Raw genomic sequence first — 22,363 nt, forward strand, 5'->3', positions numbered from 1 at the left:
GAGACTAGGACCACTTCCTGAAGCTCCAGACAGGAAGTTATCAGATGTCTATGGTGTCCGGTGGAGAAAGTGCTGTCGGCTTTTTTGGTGACGGCGAGAGAGGACCGTGGATCGGCTGGACTGGCCGATTGGCCTCGCCGCAGCTAGGAGCCCGTTTCCATAGCAGCACCACGGCCCCGTCCTCCAGCCTAGACCCCGGCGCGACTGCCCGGGGGATTTCTTCAGGCTCCTTGACGCCGCTCCAAGGGGCACCTACCTGGGTTTTGCCTGGGCCTGCAGCCAGCGGACTGGCTCCCGGCTTCAGCTCTGCGGGCCACAGTAAGAAGTGCCCTTATCAACCCGCGCCCTGCCCCACTTCCTGAGCCATAGAGAACCCGGTCCAGAGCGACAGCCTTGGACCTGGGACTAGACGGATCCAAGACGCTCAGCCCCGGCCCCCCTCAAACGGGGCTCTGCATCGTCTCTGATATGTCACCCACCGTCTCCCACAAGGACAGCAGTCGGCAACGAAGGCCAGGGACTTTCAACCACTCTCTAGATTTGAAGAGTGGTCCTCTGCCGCCGGGCTCCTGGGATGATAATCTTCCGGAGGTGGTGGGCGGGGAAGGGGACAAAGAAGCTCTTCTTCGGGATATCAGCACTGTTGATTTCTCAAAAACCCCACGGAGCTGCCGGGCGGAATTGAGCAGTATTTTGCTGTTGCTCTTTCTTTACGTACTTCAGGGTATTCCACTGGGCTTGGCGGGAAGCATCCCACTCATTTTGCAGAGCAAAAATGTTAGCTATACAGATCAAGCGTTCTTCAGTTTTGTCTTTTGGCCTTTCAGTCTCAAATTGCTCTGGGCCCCGTTGGTTGATGCGGTTTACTTTAAGAACTTTGGTCGTCGTAAATCTTGGCTTGTCCCAACACAGTATATATTGGGATTCTTCATGATATATCTGTCTACTCAAGTGGACCATTTGCTCGGAAATACAGATGGCCGAACCCCCGACGTGGTTGCTCTCACTGTGACTTTCTTTTTGTTTGAATTCCTGGCAGCCACCCAGGACATCGCTGTGGATGGTTGGGCGTTAACTATGTTATCCCGGGAAAACGTGGGTTATGCTTCTACTTGTAATTCAGTGGGCCAAACAGCCGGCTACTTTTTGGGCAATGTTTTGTTTTTGGCCCTTGAATCTGCCGACTTTTGTAACAAATACTTGCGGTTTGAGCCTCAACCCAGGGGAATCGTCACTCTTTCAGGTAGTGTATTTATTGTGCTGTTGGGTTTATTGTACGTTTATAAATCCTTTCGACAGTGTGTGTGACTGTGTGTTAGAACCGTTATTTAATGAACTGGAAATCATATTATGGGAGATGATCGGAGGTAAGTTATCTGTTCTGCTAACATGAGCTTCAGCCAGAATGATTACATTAAAGCAGTCATAATTGATCTGTATTCTGAAGTGATTAGGGAAAGGCAGCTCATCCAATAAACATTGTTGTGTAAGAGCAAACAAAACTCTGAGTCTAGGGATACCTTGGTGCTTGCATAATAATAGGTGCACATTTTTTAAAAGTCTGGCTGGTGTGAATGCATGAACCCAGCCTGACTCTATAATTTTCCTTTTGTCTTTTGTTAGATTGAGATTTCTAGCTCCATGCTTTCTAGTCCATTCCTACCCTTACTCTTATACCAAGACCCTGTTTCTATCTCATCTAGTCTTCTGATGAATGGAACAGGGTTAATCCATTCAAACATTAGTGAGTGGGCTAAGTGACAGAGTTCAAAGGGCCTTCTGTGATTAAAGCCAATTCCAGCCCTCAAAAAGAACTTGTGAGAGTCAGGCTTTACATTTGCCCTTGCTGAATAAGATTTCATGATGTGGGTAAGTAAAGTTCCCAGAAGCCACCAAACACCAGCTGAAAATACAGTGAAGCAGCAAAGTACCAAAAGATACAAGATAGTACATACAGTGTTCCAAATTCCTGAAGCACTGGTTTGTGTCATCTGCTTTTGGGAAATGGTGCTGAAAGAAAGGTTGTGACCAAATTGAAGGTTGTTGACTGAATTGTTTAATTGCTACCAGTAAGAGTTTAAAGTTTGTCCTGTAGGAAATTGTTAATCCTATAGATTTCCCCTTCTTTCTACATGAGCATAACACATAGCCCTGTAATGTTTTCTGTTTTTTTGTGTTTTGGTTTTCTTTTTGTTTTTTAACTTTCCTAAAAACTAAGAAACAGTGTAAAATTGCCATTATCAAAAATAACACTGGGGCTATTCGTAATAAGAGTTCTTTATTACTATTGGTAATAGAGTTCTTAATTCTGGTAGTGATGATGAATTTAGGATGAGTTTATGATTGTCTTTTGAAGTGTAAAAAGACAGTGGTAAAGTTTAAAAAGCTCAGTGGTGAAGAATCTGCCTACCAATGTAGGAGATGAGGGTTCAATCTCTGGGTCAGGATGATCCCCTTGAGAAGGAAATGGCAACCCACTCCAGTACTCTTGCCTGGGAATGGACAGAGGAGCCTGGCAGGCTACAGTCCATGGGGCACGAAAGAGTTGGACACGACTTAGTAAACAACAACAAGGTGAGTGGCAAGGGCATTTTAAGGGTTACAACATTCAGGGAAGGGAGGAAAGGGTTCACAACTGTATTTCTGAAATCGTATACACCCCCTCCACATCCCTACACCCTGTCAGGGACCCCCCTTTCTACTTTAAACTGCTAGTGAGCCACTATTACTGATAATACTAATAGTTATACTTTTTCTTAGTTGGTTTAAGGCTGAAGATAGTTGAGTGATACTGCTATGCACCTAGCCAGATTTGTCTCTTAGTGTTCTGGGGTGGCACTCCTGCTCTATGGATAATTTTCTGCTCAGAAATCCTTTGTGAATGCATCATATCAGCACGTTGTTGCTTTTTACGTGTTTTGCTTTTTGTTTTTTATTGGACGGTTCATATCACCAAAAAAGGCTAATAGGATGATGTGTTCCTTATTACGAGAAAGCCTCAGTAGAGAAATCAAGATTGAAGAGGCCATGGAACCTAAATTACGGAGTAAGTTAGAGCTTTCTTGTGTGTTAACTAAGTGACTCATACAGTATCCTTCCAGAGAATGCAGTTATCCGTTCAAGGACCATTATGGCTATATCCTCCCTCAGCCACAGCCATGCCCCTTTGGGAAGATCAGAGACATACCACTAGATTTTTATTTACACTGGTTTATTATTTTGAATAGCTGTCTTTTTTTGAATTTGAACTGTGTTCTCTAGGAAACTGTAAAAATAACTTACTTTTTAATTGAGCTTTTATATCCGTAGTATATTGCTATTTTGGGTTCAAGCATTTTAATAAGAGTTGAAGAATTCCTGCTTTTTTCATTCTTATTTGTACAACTGTACATACCACATTTATAATTTTTTTTTTTGAGGGGGTGGGGGAACTTAGTATAACTAAGAAGAACCAGTGGCTTTGAGAAATTTAGCACAGAGAGAATCATGGAGGAAATACAGTCGCTCAGGTAATAGAAGAGGCAAACACTGAGGTGACTGTTTAGAAAACGAGAAACTTTAAAAGAGGCATAATTTTTTTTTTTTAATTCTGAAATATATTCTGTGATTAGAACTTTGTTTTGAGCTACACATACATAGAGATAGAATACAATCAGAAAGAACAGTTTTTACATCAAGAAAGTAGTAATCTAAATAGTCAATTTAGAATGGAAGGATAGGATGAAAATATTTAATAGAATCCCTTAGAAAGAAAAACTTAATTATGCTGAGATTGCCTTTTGGTTCCTTCAGGAATACAGGACAGTCCTTAACCCAGAGGTAACCTTCTTTTGGTCCTGCCCCGTTGGTTTTCAAGGATCTTTAGTAGCAAAAAGAGACAACCTTTTAAGTTTCAATAAATACGAGAGTAACCCAGAAGAACACAGAGATTACAACATAAAGTTTTATGACTTGAAAAGATGTATTTTAGTCCTTTCATTCTTATAGATGAGGAAACTGATAAGGAAACTTAATTGGCTAGTTAGAGATTTACTTATGGCTTAGATTTGCTAAGCCATAAGTGTCTGGTGTTTATTTGGTGTTTTTCCTTCAGTTGTCAGAAAATTAGGAAAAACTTCAAGGAAAGCTTCAAAACCTAAATATAAGATATGCTGATTGGGCTTTTCTGCCAGAGAAATCAGCACTCTGACTGCTGATGTCTAAAAAAAAACATCAGCATGCTCCCAGAATGCCAGATGCCCAGAAGTGACAGATTAAGGGGTTTTTGTTATTTTGTTTTTAAAGTGACCCACATCTTTTTGTTTGCTTAGCATTGATTCCCTTTTTGGTACTAGTCATATGACAGGTGTTATAATTTGATGACTAAAACCTGGCCATTCTCTGCCCACAAGTAATTTATAGTGGAGTTTTGCCAACTAAAATGATCTGGTGCAAGACTGGTGCAAGTTATTGGAGAGGACAATGATGACCTGAAAAACTCATGCCCTTTTAAAGGCAGGTAGGTAGCCTCAGGTCTGGGCTTCTCAGGAGGCGCTAGTGGTAAAGAACCTTGCCAGTGCAGGAGACGCGAGAGACACAGATTCAATCCCTGGGTCAGGAAGATCTCCTGGAAAAGGAAATGGCAACCCACTCCAGTATTCTTGCCCAGAGAATCCCCAAGGACAGAGGAGCCCGGTGGGCTACAGTCCATGGCATTGCAAAAGAGTCCAACATGACTTGATAACTAAACAACAACAACTGGGGCTACAAGATTCAGGAGATATTAAATATTAAAAGCTGGAGACCATACCCCAAAATTTTAAAACAAAGCAAAAGAGAAATGGTACTATAAGCTTTCTTTGTCCAGTAAAGAACTGTGAAATTTTGTGGATGGGGTGCATAAAAGCCAATTTACAAAATAACACTGTAAACTAAAAATGCATTTGATTTTATTTGGTATATGTCTTATTTGGTATATGTTGAATTTCACTTCCAATTTCATTGAAATATACTTGGAGGCCAGTTGAATTAGCCTTTAGTATGTAAATGCATCAATAAAGGAATTATAGAACCTCACTAATTACAGTCTTCTACTTTGATTTATAGTGTTCCTAAAAACTCTTCAGTGGAGAAAGCAAAATAGACTTAATACAAGATACTCTCCTAGAAAATGAAAAATATAAAACCCCTGATTTCATCTGTTCTTTTAAATACAATTTGGGATAAATCTTGCATTTTTCATGTTCTTTTCATTATATTTTTTACTGTGGAGTTTATATCTTACAATGTGTGTGTGTATGTGTATATATATGTGTATATATATATATATGTGCATGCATGCCGTGTTGCTTTAGTGTGTCCAACTCTTTGTGACTCTGTGGACTATAGCCCACCAGGCTTCTCTGTCCATGGGATTCTCCAGGCAAGAATACTGGAGTGGGTTGCCTTGGATCTCCCATACTCATATCTTGGTATGGGAGATCACAAATATGTATTTTATATGTCAGTGTACATGCTGAAATATTTATTAAGGAAAGGGTGCATATTCAGAAAGCAAGATGTTTGTAACCTTCTAGGATTTCTATTTCTTGGTTTGGTGTTAAATAAGAAAAACTTTTTAAATTTCATTTTTTCCCCTTTACTTTTGAACATGATAGCTGAATTTCAGTTGTTATCAGTTAAAGCTATAAAATACATGATTTCAGCACATCTAAGGATTTCTTTCCTTTTAGATATTTTATATTGTCATGGGTTTGAGACCTACATTTCTTTACTTTAAAAATTTTTATTGTATAGTTGATTTACAGTGTTGTGTTGAGACCTGCATTTCTTATTCCTAGCCCAATCATAGAACTTTTAGTAGAACTTTTTCTCGTTTAAATTTCCCACTAGTTTTTAAAAACTTTATTTTTAAATAATTATAGATTCACAGGAGGTTGCAGAGAAATGTTTAGGGAAGTCCTATGCACCCTTTCCCTAGCCTCCACTGTTAAAATCTTATATAACTATAGTACAGTATCAAAACCAAGGAATTGACATTGGTACAATCCATAGAGTTTATTCAGATTTCAACAGTTATACTCATTTATGTTTGTATTGCTGTATGCAGTTTTATCACATTTAAGCTTATGTAACCTCCAACACCACTATCAAAATACTCAGCTGTACCTTCTCCACAATATACTTTGCTGTTGTTTCTTTACAGCTATGCCCATTTCCTCCTCTCCATCCCTAATCCCTGTCAGCCCCTAATCTGTTTTCCATCTTTATAGTTATGTTATTTCAGAAATGTTACATAAGTGAAATCATTTAGTGTATGTCCTTTGGTAATTGGCTCTTTTCACTTAGAATAATTTCTTTGAGGTTTTTCCAAGTTGTTACATGGATCAGTGATTTGTTCTGTCTTGTTGCTGAGAAATATTCCATTTTTTTTTTTTTTTTTACATACTACACTTTGTTTTACCACTCATTTGTTGAAGGTGATTTGAGTAGTTTCTAGTTTTTTGATGATTATTATGTGCAAATAAGTTTTCATTTCTCTCAGATAAGTGCCCAGGAATGCAAATGCTGGTTTATTTGTCAGTGCATTTTTAGTTTTGAAAGGAACTGACCAGATTTTTTCTGGAGTGGCTGTATCATTTTCTCTCCTTACCAGCAATATATGAGCGATTCAGTTTCTCTGCATCCTTGCCAGCATTTCCTGTTATTATTTTTCATTTTAGCTATTCTCATGTACCCTGCATCTTCATGCGATAGTTTGGACTACTTACTGTCAACTGTTTTAAAAAGTCAGAATTCAGCTTTCATCTTACAAAAAGTGATTTTTGGGGTGTCAGGATATAGGTTGTACAAAAACTGAATGCAAGAGCCTCCTATCATAGCATCAGAGTAGAGATATATATGTATGTTTAATTAATACGGATTTTGTGCTTGACCTGAACATATTTTGAAACATGGAAAAGTAAAAGTGAAAGTTCCTTAGTTGTGTCCAACGCTTTGTGACCCCATGGACTATACAGTCCATGGAATTCTCCAGGCCAGAATACTGGAGTGGGTAGCCTTTCCCTTCCCAACCCAGGGATTGCACTCAGGTCTCCCACATTGCAGGCAGATTCTTTACCAGCTGAACCACAAGGGAAGCCCTTAAAACATGGAAAGAGTGGTTCATTTTCTTCTGTTCAGTGATACATGCTCCAGATTTAGCATGAGATGGGAGCGTTGCATCTATTGGTCTCTAAGCTTCAGTTTTGCATCCTGGGCTGAGTTTAATGTTTTGGGACAATAGGGCTCTTGATAACCAGACAGCTGCTTAATCGGGTGCTTGATTGAAGAAACCATTTCTTCTACCCCAGAGGAGAACCTAACATTGCTGGAGTTAATGAAAAAGTATGTGATCTCAAACATGGCACCTCTCTAAGGGGTTAGGAAAACCAAAGGATTATGAAGATTTCAAAATTAGCTTTGTGTTTAGTCAGTTTTTCCATTGCATGCTGTCTTTCAAAAATTCTAATCCTCAAATAAGATATACTATATTGTATAATCAAAACAGCATTTTCTGGGAATGCTCTTTGGCATAGATGTTTTGAGAAAATGCTTAAGGGAGTGGTTTGTGACATAGAAGAAAGTTCTGTTTTTTGTTGAGACTTAGCTAGTGATCCAGGGCCAGATACATAGTATTTCTATTTCAGTGTCTTCCATGGTGAAAGTGAGAGCAGTGGACTGATGATAGCTGTCTAAAGTCCCTTCATACTCTGACTTGTGAAGCAGAGAAAGCTGTGCTGAAAGCAAGATAAAAGGAAGGCCTGATGGTAATGTAAAACAGAAACTGAAAGTTTGTTTTCCTGCCACTGACTTCTGAAGGACTGAGGTTAATTCCCACACTGTGAGAGTTAGAGAGAAGCTGTTCTGATCCAAGGATGGTTCTTATCAGACTGTGCTTAATTTTTCTACCTTTTCTGATGGTGGAAGAGAATGAACCTACGCCACAGAGGATCTGGAGGCCTGGTCCAAAGCCTTGAAGGTTTGCTCCAGTATCTACGTTCCAGACTTCATAATTGGAGCTAAAATAAGTACCTTTTTCCTCAGGTCTGTCTGTTTGATTGGAAGAGAGCTTCCTTGCAGTAGGTGTGTCTGAGCATCTGAGTAGTATAATGGGACGCATTCTTGTTTCAGAATCAGATCTGAATTTGAATCCCCCCTCTGGTACTTTCTGGTTTGTGATTCTCTTTCACTGAGTATAAAGTAGGAATAACAATGCTTGTCTTAGAGAGTGATTTGGAGACTTACTGCACTGTCCTGTGTTTTGCCTTGGCATAATAGACATTCAGGAGTTGACTGTTATATCCTTTATGAATACTGGTGAATTGTTGCATAAGCTTATCTGCAAACAATACTGAACCTGTTTAACTTGTTCTTATTAATTTTTTTTCTCTCTTTGCACTGGATCAAAGAGTTTAAATTTAGATAAAGATTTTGTTCATTAAAACTGGGAGAATAAACAAAAAATACTATACTAAAAAAATTTTTGCTGAAAGTAGTATATAACTTAAAAGTTTAAATTTTCACTTAAGATTTTTATAAAGACCGTTAATTGAAATTTCTGGTGACAGTGAAAGCTTTTTTCAGGGTTTCTTGAATTGCTCATTTAAATCAAATAATGAACAAGAACTTTAATGAGAATAAATATTACAGATGATATTCCATAAATGTCATTATTTGTCAGTTTCACAGACGAAATTAAGAATGCAAAAATAATGAACATTAGCCTCACTTAATTGTAAGAATAATCTTTAAATTGTTGTTCATTGGTTTTGAACTAGATTTCAAAACTATGTTAATACAAACTAGAAGTTATGTTGTGATGTTATTTTAATGAGCTTTAATCATAAGATATGTATTTATTAGTGCATTTTAAAGTGAATACCTTTGCATTTAGGAATCTCAGTTTTTCCTATTTCCTGTTTTTCTTCTGATATCTAGAATTAATGATGGCTTCTTCTCAACTTTTGATGGGGTTATGTCTAGTAAGCCCAGTATAAGTTGAAAATTTTTAAGTCTTAACTTAGTCTTGCCTACCTTAAACGTGCTCAGAACACTTACATTAGCCCACAGTGAGGCAAAATCATCTAACACAAAGCCTATCTTATAGCAGAGTGTTGAATATCATGTAATTACTGAGACTGTACTGAAAGTGAAAACCATAGTGCTTGTCTGGGTACAGAATGGTGGTGCATTTAGCCTTGTGATTGTGTAGCTGACTGGGAGCTGTAACTTTCAGGTGCTGCCCAACTTCACAGCAGAGGTTCATAATGAATATTGCTAGCCTGGGAAAAGATCGAAGTTTGAAGTGCAGTTTCTACTGAAGGCATATTGCTTTCACACTATCATAAAATTGAAAAATCTCAAGTGAGACCTTCATAAGTTGGGGTCCATCTGTGTAAATTCCTGTTATGGGGAGAAGAATTCATCTCAGAATACAAATTTCCATGTATGTTTGAGAAGATTTAGCTTTTTTATTTGCATAATTTGAATAGCAGAGCCTCATTTTTGGTTACCCTTCTGGAGACTAATTAGCCAATTCAAGTAGATTCTTTTTATGTTTTAAGTGTATTGATTTAGTTTTGGCTGTGCTGGGACTTTGTTGCTGTGCCGTCTAGTTGCAGTGAGCAGGCTGCTCTCTGGTTGTGGTACATGGGCTTCGCATTGCTGTGGCTTCTCGTTGCAGAGCACAGACTCTAGGGCATGTGCACTGCAGTAGCTGTGATACATGGGCTTAGTTGCCCCACTGCATGTGGAAGCTTCCCAGACCAGGGATCAAACCCATGTTCCCAGCATTGGTAGGCAGATTCTTAACCACTGGACCACCAGGAAGTCCTAGTAGATTCTTAATTCAACAGTATTAAAAAAAAAAACAAAAAACTTTATATAAGCAGTATGAAATAATGGAACCCAAATCAGAAGATTTATTAGGTTCTGCCTCTTAATTGGACCTATGGCAAAGATTTAAATATTCTGAGCTTTTCCTTGTCTCTCATAGTAATAATGCCTGTTTTGCTTGTCTCACATGTTGACTACAAAAACCAAATGAAATAGGGAGCTTGCCTGATGGTCCAGTGGCTAAGACTCCATATTCCCAATGCGGGGGGCCCAGGTTTGATCCCTGATCAGGGAACTAGATCCACATGCAACAACTAAGACCTGGTGCAGTCAAATAAATAAAGAAGAATATATAACATTTTTTTAAAAAATGAAAAAACAGGTAAGAAAGGATTATTTAAATACTAAGGTGAATTTGATCTATACTATGAGTTAAGTTGATCTATGATGCTGTTTGCCTTCATCATAAGTGAGTTTTAAACTGTAGTAGCTACTTTACCTAGCACAGCAGAACAAGACTAATAGAGGAAAACCTTGACTTAAGGAAGGTCTACCTTTTTTGGAAAAAGATGGCTAGACTTCATGAACAGTTAGTTGATTGTGTTGCATTAGCAATAAACTAAAAAGCAAACACATGTAATACAGTTCCAGAATGTTAGAGCTAGAAAACACCTGGAATTTTCTAGGAAAGTCTTCTTACTTTACAAATGAAGGAACCGAGAGAGAGTTATGCATTTTCATAGAGATAAAATAAGATGCATTCTCATGGTAGTTAAGGAGATACAGTTTTTAAAATGGGTTGTATGAGGCGCTGACTTCAAATGTAACTTCAGGCAATGTTTCAGCCTTCTCTCAGCCTGTTTCATCATCTGAAAATTGGGACTGGTGATAACTTCATCTATTGTGTTGTTGTAGTAAAGGGAATGATATGTGTAAACTGCTTAGCACATTTATAGCACATGGTATGCACTCAAGAAATAGTGCCTCTATTATTAATATTATTTTTAGCTATTATGCAGAATCTTCCAGAACATTATTCACTCTCTCTGCTTGTTTAAAATATTGGCCAGTGGCCCAGCTCTCTTCCACTGAAACAACCAAAGGAGTGTGTTATGTTTATGTATCACAGAATTGAAAGAGAATATTCTTAAACAGATTAAAAACAAAGTTTAAAAACAAAAGGCCGAAAATTTAATGTAAATGATCATGTTTGTTGTCTAAGTTGTCAAAATTTAATAAAGAACTGAAATGATTTAGGTGCTTAAGAATTTCTTATGACTGATAGATCTTATGGGATATGGAAATCATCTCCTGCCCTTAAATAAAATGACATAATAGACTTTTATTTCATTCAACCCACTAAACCCTTTCCTTTTTCCTTGTTAAGTATCGCTGTCTGTTCTGGGTCTGTGTAATGTCTTGTATCTGCTGTGCTTGGTCTGGTGCCAATGACAAGCCCTATGTGTTGATTTTTTTTTTTTAACAGATTTTAGTTGAGAAAAAGTTGTGTACAGAATTATTTAGTATCAGTGAAGGTACATTATTTCACATGTTAATTATAGATATAAAACATTTTAAATTTCAGATTTCCTTTTCTTCTGGGGAACTGTATTTTTGATAACAACAACTTTAGTTGCCCTACTGAAAAAAGAAAACAAAGAAGTATCAGTAGGAAAAGAAGAAACTCAGGGGATCACAGACACTTACAAGCTGCTTTTTGCAATTGTAAAAATGCCCGCAGTTCTGACATTTTGCCTTCTGATTCTAACTGCAAAGGTAAGAGATTGATAAAGCAAATCCCCCATTCTGTTACAAGTACCGATATCATGGAATACTTCTGCTGCTGTTTTTTAAGTCCCTTTTCACTAATACTAGAATTTAACAATGATAACTAATATACTTTATTTACTAAATGTATTTAAACAGATGTGATGATAGCAAATCAGACATAATTTCAAACTAAGCTAAATGTCTTAGGATCTTGAAAAAATTATGCCAATTTGAAGTACTTCTAGTCATTGTCAGTGTTTTTAATGAATGATATTAATGCTCGGAAGGGAAATGAATGCTATGAAAAACTAACAGCATTCTGCTATTAGAATGAGTATATACTTAATGTCAAAGGTATTGAAATTACTTACTTAGAAAGTAATTTACAAAGATATGGAAATGAATATTAGAAGTCTATTTAAAAATCAGTTGAACTATTTCAAAATGTTAAAAAGAAATATACCATCAAACAAACGGATGTTTTGGTGACAATTCTATATGTTTTCTCTATTAAGATGTCTTAATTTTTTGTACTTCTAAAATATTTTAAAGATTTTATGCTACAAGAAAGGTAAGTATACTTTGTTATAATGAACTATTAGAATTATTATTCCTAAAATATAAAATTGGTTACAGGATTTTTGAACTATATATTTAAACCTATCTATATAAACACTTTCATAGCTATATTTTGATAACACTAAAGTAAAAATTATAGTCTCATTGTTTTGAAATAGTGAGTTTTCCCTCTCTGATAGGGAGGGTTGGGTTTTTAGGAAATTTTAGGAAGGTTTAAACTTAAGGTTCAACTTTAGAAAATGCTAAAAGGTTCAGTTCAGTTCAGTCACTCAGTCATGTCCGACTCTTTGTGACCCCCATGAACTGCAGCACACCAGGCCTCCCTGTTCATCACCAACTCCCAGAGTCCACCCAAACCCATGTCCATTGAGTCGGTGATGCCATCCACCCACTCATCCTCTGTCGTCCCCTTCTCTTGCCCTCAATCTTTCCCAGCATCAGGGTCTTTTCAAATGAGTCACCTCTTCGCATCAGGTGGCCAAAGTATTGGAGTTTCAGCTTCAACATCAGTCCTACTAATGAACACCCAGGACTGATATCCTTTAGGATGGACTGGTTGGATCTCCTTGCAGTCCAAGGGACTCTGAAGAGTCTTCTCCAAAACCAGAGTTCAAAAGCATCAATTCTTCAGTGCTCAGCTTTCTTTATAGTCCATCTCTCACATTCATACATGACCACTGGAAAAACCGTAGCCTTGACTAGATGGACCTTTGTTGACAAAGTAATGTCTCTGCTTTTTAATATGCTGTCTAGGTTGGTCATAACTTTCCTTCCAAGGAGTAAGTGTCTTTTAATTTCAAAGGTTCAAGAAAGTTAATACTATTATAATGTATTATCTAATTACATCATTTAGAGATAACCATTGGTAATATTTTTGGTATATTTCTGCTTTCCCCTATGTAGGTATATGTATGTGCATGCACATGTATATACACACTTTACATGTATAAATGTAATTAATACATTAGCTATAGTTAATATATACACACAAATACTTTAAAAGTGAAATTGTATGTAATTTTTATCTTGTTATTGTCTTATTCCATATTCCTATATCATTAATATTTGATAACATACTTTTTAATAACTATAAATTGTTACAGTATATAAATGTGCTATGATTTACTAATTTTTTCTATTATTGTATATTTAATTTTCCATGTGTTTTAATTACAAAACTGTACTAGTGAATATATTTGGGTGTAATTCTTTGGTGTTCTGAATATTTCCTTCCAGTAGATTCTTAGGTTTTTCCTTCCAGTAGATTCAGTGAGTATGATTGTTAAATTGCTTTCTAAAAGATTTTATAATTTATACTGTCACCAGGAGAAGGCAATGGCACCCTGCTCCAGTACTCTTGCCTGGAAAATCCCATGGACGGAGGAGCCTGGTAGGCTGCAGTCCATGGGGTCGCTACAGTCAGACACGATTGAGCGTCTTCACTTTCACTTTTCACTTTCATGCATTGGAGAAGGAAATGGCAACCCACTCCAGTGTTCTTGCCTGGAGAATCCCAGGGACGGGGAAGCCTGGTGGGCTGCCGTCTATGGGGGTCGCACAGAGTCGGACACGACTGAAGTGACTTAGCAGCAGCAATATATAAGGAGTTGCTTCAAATACAGAGTCTAGAATTCCATGTTCCCCCTTTAAAGTAAACCTCATTAAAAGTAACGTCTCTTCTAACTTTTAACATCATAGATTAGTTTTCCCTACTTTCCAGTTTTATATAAGTGGAGTATCCAGTATGTTTTCTTACGTCTGGCTCTTGTACTCTTTTACTCAACATCATATTTGTGTAATTTATCCATATTATTTATAGCAATAGTTTGTTCATCTTGTTGCTTATAATATTCCTTTGTAGGAATATACCACAGTTTATTTATCCCATTCTATCAGGAGATGTTTAGGTTATTTCTACTTTTGGACCATTATAACTAGTGCTTCTGTGAACTTTTGTGTACGTTACTTTTGGTGAATGTAGGTAAACATTTCTGCTGGGTAAATACCTAGGAGTAGAATTGCTGGGCCATAAGAAATGCATAGTCTATATGCATTAATATAAGAAATGCATAGTCTATACTATAAACAGTTTTGTGATTGTTCCAATTTTCCCTACCACAAGCACTGTTAGAGAGTTTTAGTCATTACACAGCCTTGAAACCATAGTATTGTCTTTTCAATTTTAGCCTTTCTGGTGGGTATGTCATAGCATCTCATTAGGATTATAATTTTTAATTTCCCTGATGACTAAAGAAATTGAGCATCTTCTCATATGGTTATTGGCCATTTGAATATCCAGAGTTCCCCCTTTCTTTAAATTTGTAGAATTTTTATTTTTTATGTATCCTGGATATGAGGGCTTTTGTTGGATATATGTATTGCAGATATCTCCTACACCACTTTTAAGTTGGGAAGAGAAAGTATGAAATATCTTTGACTTTTAATTTTTTGTGTGTGAACTTTGCTCTTTGGCTTCATTCTGAGAAGTTAAAGTATTTGAAGTAATATTTAGTGTTAAAATATTTTTTATTTGTATATTTTTACTTACTGAAAATTTACTTGTATAATTGGAGGAATACCCATATGTTTATCCAAATTCTATAATTAATTGTTAATAGTTAGGTCTACTTTTTTATTCTGTAAATTATGTTATTTTACATATTTCTTATGAAGTATTAGATAGTAATTTGTACATATCATGCCCTTTTATCCATAAATGCTTTAAGTATGTAGTATATCTCCTAAGAATAAGGACTTCGTCCTGCAAAGCCACAACTTGATAAAAAATCAGGAAGTTTAAATTGATACAATACCATTTTCCTTTTAGCAAATTATTTATTTTCTGCTATGCTGAGTCTTCATTGCTGCATGCAGGCTTTCTCTAGTTGCAGTGAGTGGGAGCTGCTCCTTGTTGCAGTGCCCTGGCTCCTCGTTGCAGTGCGCTGGCTCCTCCCTGCAGTTGGTTCTCCTCTTGTGGAGCATGGGCTTCAGTAGTTGCAGCACACCAGCTCAGTACTCGTGGCCCACGAGCTCTAAAGCACAGGCTCAGTAGTTGCAGTGCTTGGGCTCTAGTTGCTCCACAACATATGCGATTTTCCCAGACCAGGGATTGAACCCGTGTCCCCTGCATGGGCAGGTGGATTCTTAGCCACTACCACCAAGGAAGTCCAACACAATACCGTTTTCTAGTCATAGTCCGTATCCAGATTTCCCTAGTTATCCCCTAGAGCAGCCTTTATAACTTAATTTTTTTCTGGCCAGCAATCCAATTTAGGATCACATACTGCATTTAGTTGGTATGAGCCCTTCTTTGTTCTTCATGACCTGCTGGGCACACTTTTTTTTTGTTTTTTTTTTTAAGATTACTTATTTGTTTATATTTGGCTGTGCTGGGTCTTTTATGCTGCATGGGCTTTCCCTATTTGCACCGAGTGAGGGCTATGTTCTAGTTGGAGTACACAGGCTTCTCATTGTGGTGGCTTCTCTTAGTGAAGCTCCTGGGCTCTAGGGTGCTGGGCTTCAGTATTGCAGAGCACAGGCTTAGTAGTTGGGGGGCTTAGTTGCTCTGTTGCATGTGGAATCTTCCCAGACCAGGGATTGAACTAGTGTCCGCTGCATTGGCAGGGGGATTCTTTATCACTGGACCACCAGAGAAGTCCATCCTGGACCTTTTAAAAAATATTATTTTATTTTATTGGATCATAATTGATTTACAATGTTGTATTAGTTTCAGGTGTACAGGAAAGTAGTTCAGTTATACATATACATATATTCATTCTGTTTTAGATTCTTTTTTCATATAGGTTGTCAGAATTTTGAGTAGAGTTTCCTGTGCTCTACAGTAGGTCATTGTTGGTTATCTATCTATATAGTGGTATGTAGTGATCTAGACACTTTTAAAGAAGACAGGCCGGTTATTCTGTAGAAAGGCCTTCCGTTTATGTTTGTCTAATGTTTCTTCATGTTTAGGTCCATTTTGTGAATATATGTCAGAAATATCACAGAAATAATACTGTGAATCTTCAGGGAAGTTTATCAGGAGCCATATCATGTCCCTTTAACCATTAATTATTGTGTTAACCTTGATTACCTTGTTTAATACATTGCAAGATTACTATTTTTCCTTTTGTAATTAAAAATTCATTTGTAGGGAAGTACTTTGAGACCATCTAAATATCTTGTTTCACCTCAAACTTTGCACACTACAATATTTTAGCATTCTTACTCTTTTTTTTGTGGTTGTTTTTAAGAATTAATCTAAGCATACTTTTTTTTTTATCCATCATTTAAATCAACCTCTTAGATATGTTTTCTCAGAATTACTTTTGAAAAGCTAGATGACTTTTTGTTGTCAGTCAGAAATCATCAAAAATGTGTATGGTATGTGGCAATGATACTTCATTTTAACCAGATTTATTTGGAGTCCAGAGCTTTTCTTTTAAACTTAAAATATACAGAGCAGTAAGTTTAGACTTGAACACTGTTGATTGTGAGACAGAAATTTTTGAAATGGAAATTTAATTGTAATTAAAATTACAGTTCAAAGACTGCTGAATTTTCACTTGTTTTCACTCCATATTTGTAAGTAGACCACAGAGCTAAGTATGCCTCCATAACTTGCTTGTTGTACCAGATATGATACTTACTTCTAACTGGCATGAGTCATTGATAAGACTGAGGTTTCTAAATTACTTACGTATACTTGGAAGAAAATATTTCATAAGTCATAAATTAAAATATTTTTTTGTTTTTATATTGCAGATTGGTTTTTCAGCAGCAGATGCAGTAACAGGACTGAAATTGGTAGAAGAGGGAGTACCCAAAGAACATTTAGCCTTACTGGCAGTTCCAATGGTTCCTTTGCAAATAATATTGCCTCTGATTATCAGCAGATACACTGCAGGTCCCCAGCCACTAAACATATTTTACAAAGCCATGCCCTACAGGTAAAAATGAAATGAAACCTTACTAAATAAGAGAGGTTAAATGAGGAACAGTCATCAGTATCACTAATGTCTATGTATAGAGTGTAAATGGTAAAAGGCTTGAAAAACATCTTAACTTCTGTATCATTTATATGCACTTTCATCTCTTTTAAACTTCCTAACAGGTTTTAGATTCAGGCTTCTTTCATATGGTAGGCACACAGATTTCTGTTTCTGTTATTCTTTTTTAACCTAAAATAGAAGTCAACTCCACCTTTCTTTCTTATTCTGTAGATTATTGTTTGGATTAGAATATGCTCTACTGGTCTGGTGGACTCCTAAAGTAGAACATCAAGGGGGATTCCCTATATATTACTATATTGTAGTGCTGCTGAGTTATGCGTTACATCAGGTAAGCTTGCAGTGGTTTTTCCCAGGCAGTAAACTGTCCTGTGTAAAATAAAGATGTTTTTCTACAGTTTCCTTAAAATAATGATAATAAATTTTAAGATTTATGCATGAATTGGATACTGAAGAAATTAGTAAACTTTAAACCTTGTGGATTTAAATATATATACACACACACACACATATATATATATATTTATTTGGCTGTCTTGGATCTTAGTTGTGGCACTTGAGATCTTCTCTAGTTGTGGCATGGGCTGCAGAGTGTGCAAACTCAGTAGTAGTGGCACACGGACTTAGCTGCTCCATGGCATATGGGATCTTAGTTCCCTGACCAAGGATCGAACCTGTGTTTTCATGTTCCTAAATGGAGGGTTAATTCTTGCTGCTTAAGCACTTTTTGCCTCTCAAGGAGATTTTCCTCTTCAGTTTGTCATGTGAATTTTTAATTATATATAAGAAAGTTATATGCATATAATTATATATTCATATTACCTTTGAATATTTGAGTGCTTACATGTATAATACATATATCCACACATATGATATCTTTAGGTATGGTATAAATATGAAGTTTTGCTTATTACTGTATGCATCCTTCAGTGCCACCTCACTTGTCATTCTCAATTGAGCCTTCCTTGAATACATGTGATAGAATTAATCTCCTATTTATTTAGGCCCTGATAGCATGATGTATGCACTTCCTCTTTTTACAGTATTTACTACATTTAATTGTATTTATTTATTCCCGTTTTCCCAGCTTAGAATAAATTCTTCAAGGGCACAGAAGGACTGTATCTTATTCATCTTTGTATTTCTGTGACCAGACTTAGAGCCTGGCCTGTAGCAGGGGCTCAATAAATATTTGTTGGTTTGAGTTTAAAAAGAGTCATGAAAATTAATTTTCAGATTTATGCTTTTAATGTTCTTAATTTAGACCATATCTTTCTAAAGTTTAGTTGTCCTGAAGATGTTTTATGTTTTCCTTGTAGGTTACATTGTACAGCATGTATGTTTCCATAATGGCTTTTAATGCGAAGGTTAGTGATCCACTTATTGGCGGAACATATATGACCCTTTTAAATACTGTGTCCAACCTGGGAGGAAACTGGCCTTCTACGGTAGCTCTTTGGCTGGTAGATCCCCTCACAGTAAAAGAGTGTGTAGGAGCATCAAACCAGAATTGCCGAACACCTGATGCTGTTGAGGTAAGTAAGTTGCAATTTTAGTTAATAGTAAGCGAATATTAAGATACTAATTTCCTCATTTTGCCTCTAGAGGTACTTCATCTTTTTAAAATCATATCTGCCCAGTCTCTAATAGTTTTTTTCTTTCCCACCGTAACTGAGGGTATAACACACTCAAGTCAGTAAAAGTAGCTCACTTGGAGTTCCTTCTCAGCAAGGAAGGAATCTCCTCTACCTTGTGTACCATTGTCCTATACAATAGGAATTTAATATTAGTACATGAAAGTTTTATAATGATAGAAGGGAAATTCCATTGGCTTTCATGTTACAAATGGAGCTAAAACTGAGTGGTTAGTAGTTCGTTGGTAAATTATTTCAAAGTAACATTAACCCACTTCTAGAGTAAACTCATTGAAAATTTCTGCACACTTCCAAATATGAAAAGCTGTATCTTGAAAATGAATATTGTTTACAGCAAGAGCTGAAAATTGTTTTTAATACTCTTAGTAGCATTAGACAGATTAAGATACATTAACTTTGGAGAAGGAAATGGCAACCCACTCCAGTATTCTTGCCTGGGAAACCCCATGGACAGAGGGGCCTGGCAGGCTACAATCTGTGGGTCCAAGAGTTGGACACGACTTAGCGACTGAACAACAACAACAAAATTTTACTTAACATTGTGACATGAGCATGACCCTGTATCCTTAAATACTTCTTGAGTGCATACCTTTTTTCTTTTTATAGTTGTTTTATTTAAATTAGGGTCCATATAAGTTCCCTTTACTGTGTTTTATTATTTTTCCTGTTACATCTCTTTAATTCTATAACAGTTCCCCTCTTTTTTGGGGGTAGTAATAAAAAATATATCTAACATTAAAAAAAAGATACATTAAGTAGTTTTTTCACTTGAATGAAATGTTTGAGCACAAAAGTGTTTTGATTAATCCTTTAAATCACAAAGTAGAAACGTATAAAGTGCTGAATACTTCCATTTTGAAATTGTGGAGTATTTATTATAATTTTGTTTTTACAGCTTTGCAAAAAACTCGGTGGCTCGTGTGTTACTGCACTGGATGGTTATTATGTGGAATCTGTTATTTGTGTTTTGATTGGATTTGGTTGGTGGTTCTTTCTTGGTCCAAAACTTAAAAAATTACAGGATGAAGGACCATCTTCATGGAAATGCAAAAGAGACAAGTAATGCATTCACAACTGGACATTCTAGGAAGGTAACTCTAATTTAGTTTTAACTCAGAGAGTTATGATAATCAGTGTACAGGAGTATAAAATATTATTTTAAACAGGAAATTATTAATATAAAATGCCAAATGGTTAAAAATATAGAAACCTCTCTGTATATTTAAATATACTTTTTCCTTACCTTGTCAATGTATTTAAAGTTTACTTAAGTTCAGGGAATTGGTACTAAAATAACTTTTCTGGTCTTGTTATTTGATTTATAGATCTTTTTAATTTACTGACCAAAGCATGTTTTAAGCTGCAGTGCAGTAGTCATGGGTGATAACCATGCAGTCAAGTATTGTTATTGTACCTATCATTGAGCTATGTTAAAATTTTTGGTAAAATATGATAAGTGGAACATAGCTTGATATTCATGTACTATCCACAACTAGTCTGGCCTTGTCAGTTAAATCTTATTTTGAATTGCAAATTGGTAAAATGTTATGTGGAATTTGCTGAGATGAGAATGTAAACTACTGAAATACCATTTTAGTTGTTATTTTCTGACTGTAACCACATTGTGCTAATGAATCTGTGTTAAAGACTATTTTAAATGTATTTCCTGCTTTTGTAAACATTAAAGATTTATAAGAAGATTATTCAAACTATTTTTTATAAAATGAAAGCTATGACTTCTAATTTATTGATTCCCCTTCTCCTCCCCCTTTTTGGAAGCTATCTTGATTCCTTTTTAACTCTTATCCTAAAGCATACATATGTTTTTTGTCATAAGTACTTCATGGCACATGGCCCTTGATGCTCACAAGGGCATCACATTTAATGTTGTATGTATGTTTGTGGCAAAGTTTTGAAAATAAAAATTAAATGTTTTTCTTCAAGTAGTTTGTTTTTGTTATTGATAGGAAAAAAAAAAAACAGTAAAACTTACTGATTAAGTAAAATTTAAATTAATAATACTGTAGTTTTAGAAACTAATGTTTTGAAGAGAGAGACAAAGACATTTTGTGCCTTTGACACGTTATGTACTGGAAAAGGTTTCTTAATTAAGCACTTTACTAATGAGAAAAGATCTCACAATTGCTTTATACCAAATCAGGTACTAATTTTTACTTATTAAAGCACAGCCTTCTGTTTGTAAACTGTAGTTTCCAATTGAGAATTGCTTTCCCAAGAGAATTAAGGTTTTGAGTACTTTAGCAATTTCCAGCATATTATGTGAACCTGGTGATAAGGTTCTATGCGTGTTTTGTGTTGTATGGTACTTTGACTCTTTAGAGAGTACATAAATCTTTCAAAAGTTTGAGAAAAGGAGATAGTAAGTTGACTCTCATTTAATAACTATTATCTTTGTGGGAAAATGCATACTAATGTTTGATTATGTTAATTTAATGACATAGATTGAGTTTTAGGGTGGGGTTTTTGTAAGTAATGGAGGAGAAAGTAGGTGGGAGAAAATGGCATCTGAAGAAACATAGAGGCACTGGCTTCTAGAACTCACACATTGGCATTGGAAAGCCTGTGTTAGGCATTGATGTCAGATCCTGAAGAATCACCTGAAAAATCATCCTAGAAATACACCAAATGATAGACTACAGTACTTTATCTGGTGGGTTTTCCATTGTCATGTATTATAGTCAAAATATGTACTTGAATAAAGAAAACCCACTTAATCCACATGTGAAATTTATTTGGATTTTTAACTTTTGGATTAAGACACATCGCCATGATTAACTTAATTTTTTCCCCATATTGTTACAAATTATACATAAACGTACTTTTAAGTTTATAGATCGTTAGGACTTAAAGTTTTAAAGTGTATTTTAAGCCTTAGCTATAAGGTGAAAGCCATTCTTTGCATTTGCTCAATAAATGAACTCATGGTTTAAGTTATAGTCCTTTGGGTATTTGGATACATGCTTGTAATATATGTCACAAATGACTTGTTAATATCAATGTTTATACACTGATCACTGATGGCATCTTATAAATGATCGACCTGAATGTGAGGATCTGTTTGTTGTAAATCTACTAGAAAATGCCTATTTTTGCGCGTAAGTGTTTTTCCTTGTATTAATAGATATTAATAGATATATACTAATAGGTTAACATATTAATGTCTTCCCTGGTGGCTCAGACGGTAAAACATCTGTCTGCAATGCTGGAGACTCGTGTTTGATCCCTGGGTCGGGAAGGTCCCCTGGAGAAGGAAATGGCAACCGACTCCAGTACTCTTGCCTGGAAAATTCCATGGACAGAGGAGCCGGGTAGGCCACAGTCCATGGGGTTGCAAAGAGTTGGACATGACTGAGCTACTTTACTTACTTAATATATTAATAGATATTAATAGATCCTGATAAACTCTATCCTTAAGGGTGAACATTAACTCCTCCAGTTAATTATATATTTCAGTTCAGTTCAATTCAGTCGCTCAGT

At 36.1% G+C, this 22,363-nt stretch overlaps 1 protein-coding gene across 2 annotated transcripts; it reads left to right on the forward strand.

Moving 5' to 3' along the window:
- The first annotated feature begins 42 nt into the window (after nucleotides 1–42).
- On the forward strand, nucleotides 43–20,808 carry SLC33A1 (solute carrier family 33 member 1). 2 transcript variants are annotated; one of them, NM_001075758.2, is given in 6 exon segments: nucleotides 43–1,243; nucleotides 11,441–11,631; nucleotides 16,966–17,150; nucleotides 17,424–17,541; nucleotides 18,530–18,745; nucleotides 19,761–20,806. In NM_001075758.2, coding segments are annotated over 6 exon segments (1,653 nt in total). In that variant the 5' UTR covers nucleotides 43–468; the 3' UTR covers nucleotides 19,929–20,806.
- Nucleotides 20,809–22,363: the final 1,555 nt, after the last annotated feature.

This window comes from Bos taurus, chromosome 1 (genome assembly GCF_002263795.3).
Source record: "Bos taurus isolate L1 Dominette 01449 registration number 42190680 breed Hereford chromosome 1, ARS-UCD2.0, whole genome shotgun sequence".
Lineage (NCBI taxonomy): Eukaryota > Metazoa > Chordata > Mammalia > Artiodactyla > Bovidae > Bos > Bos taurus.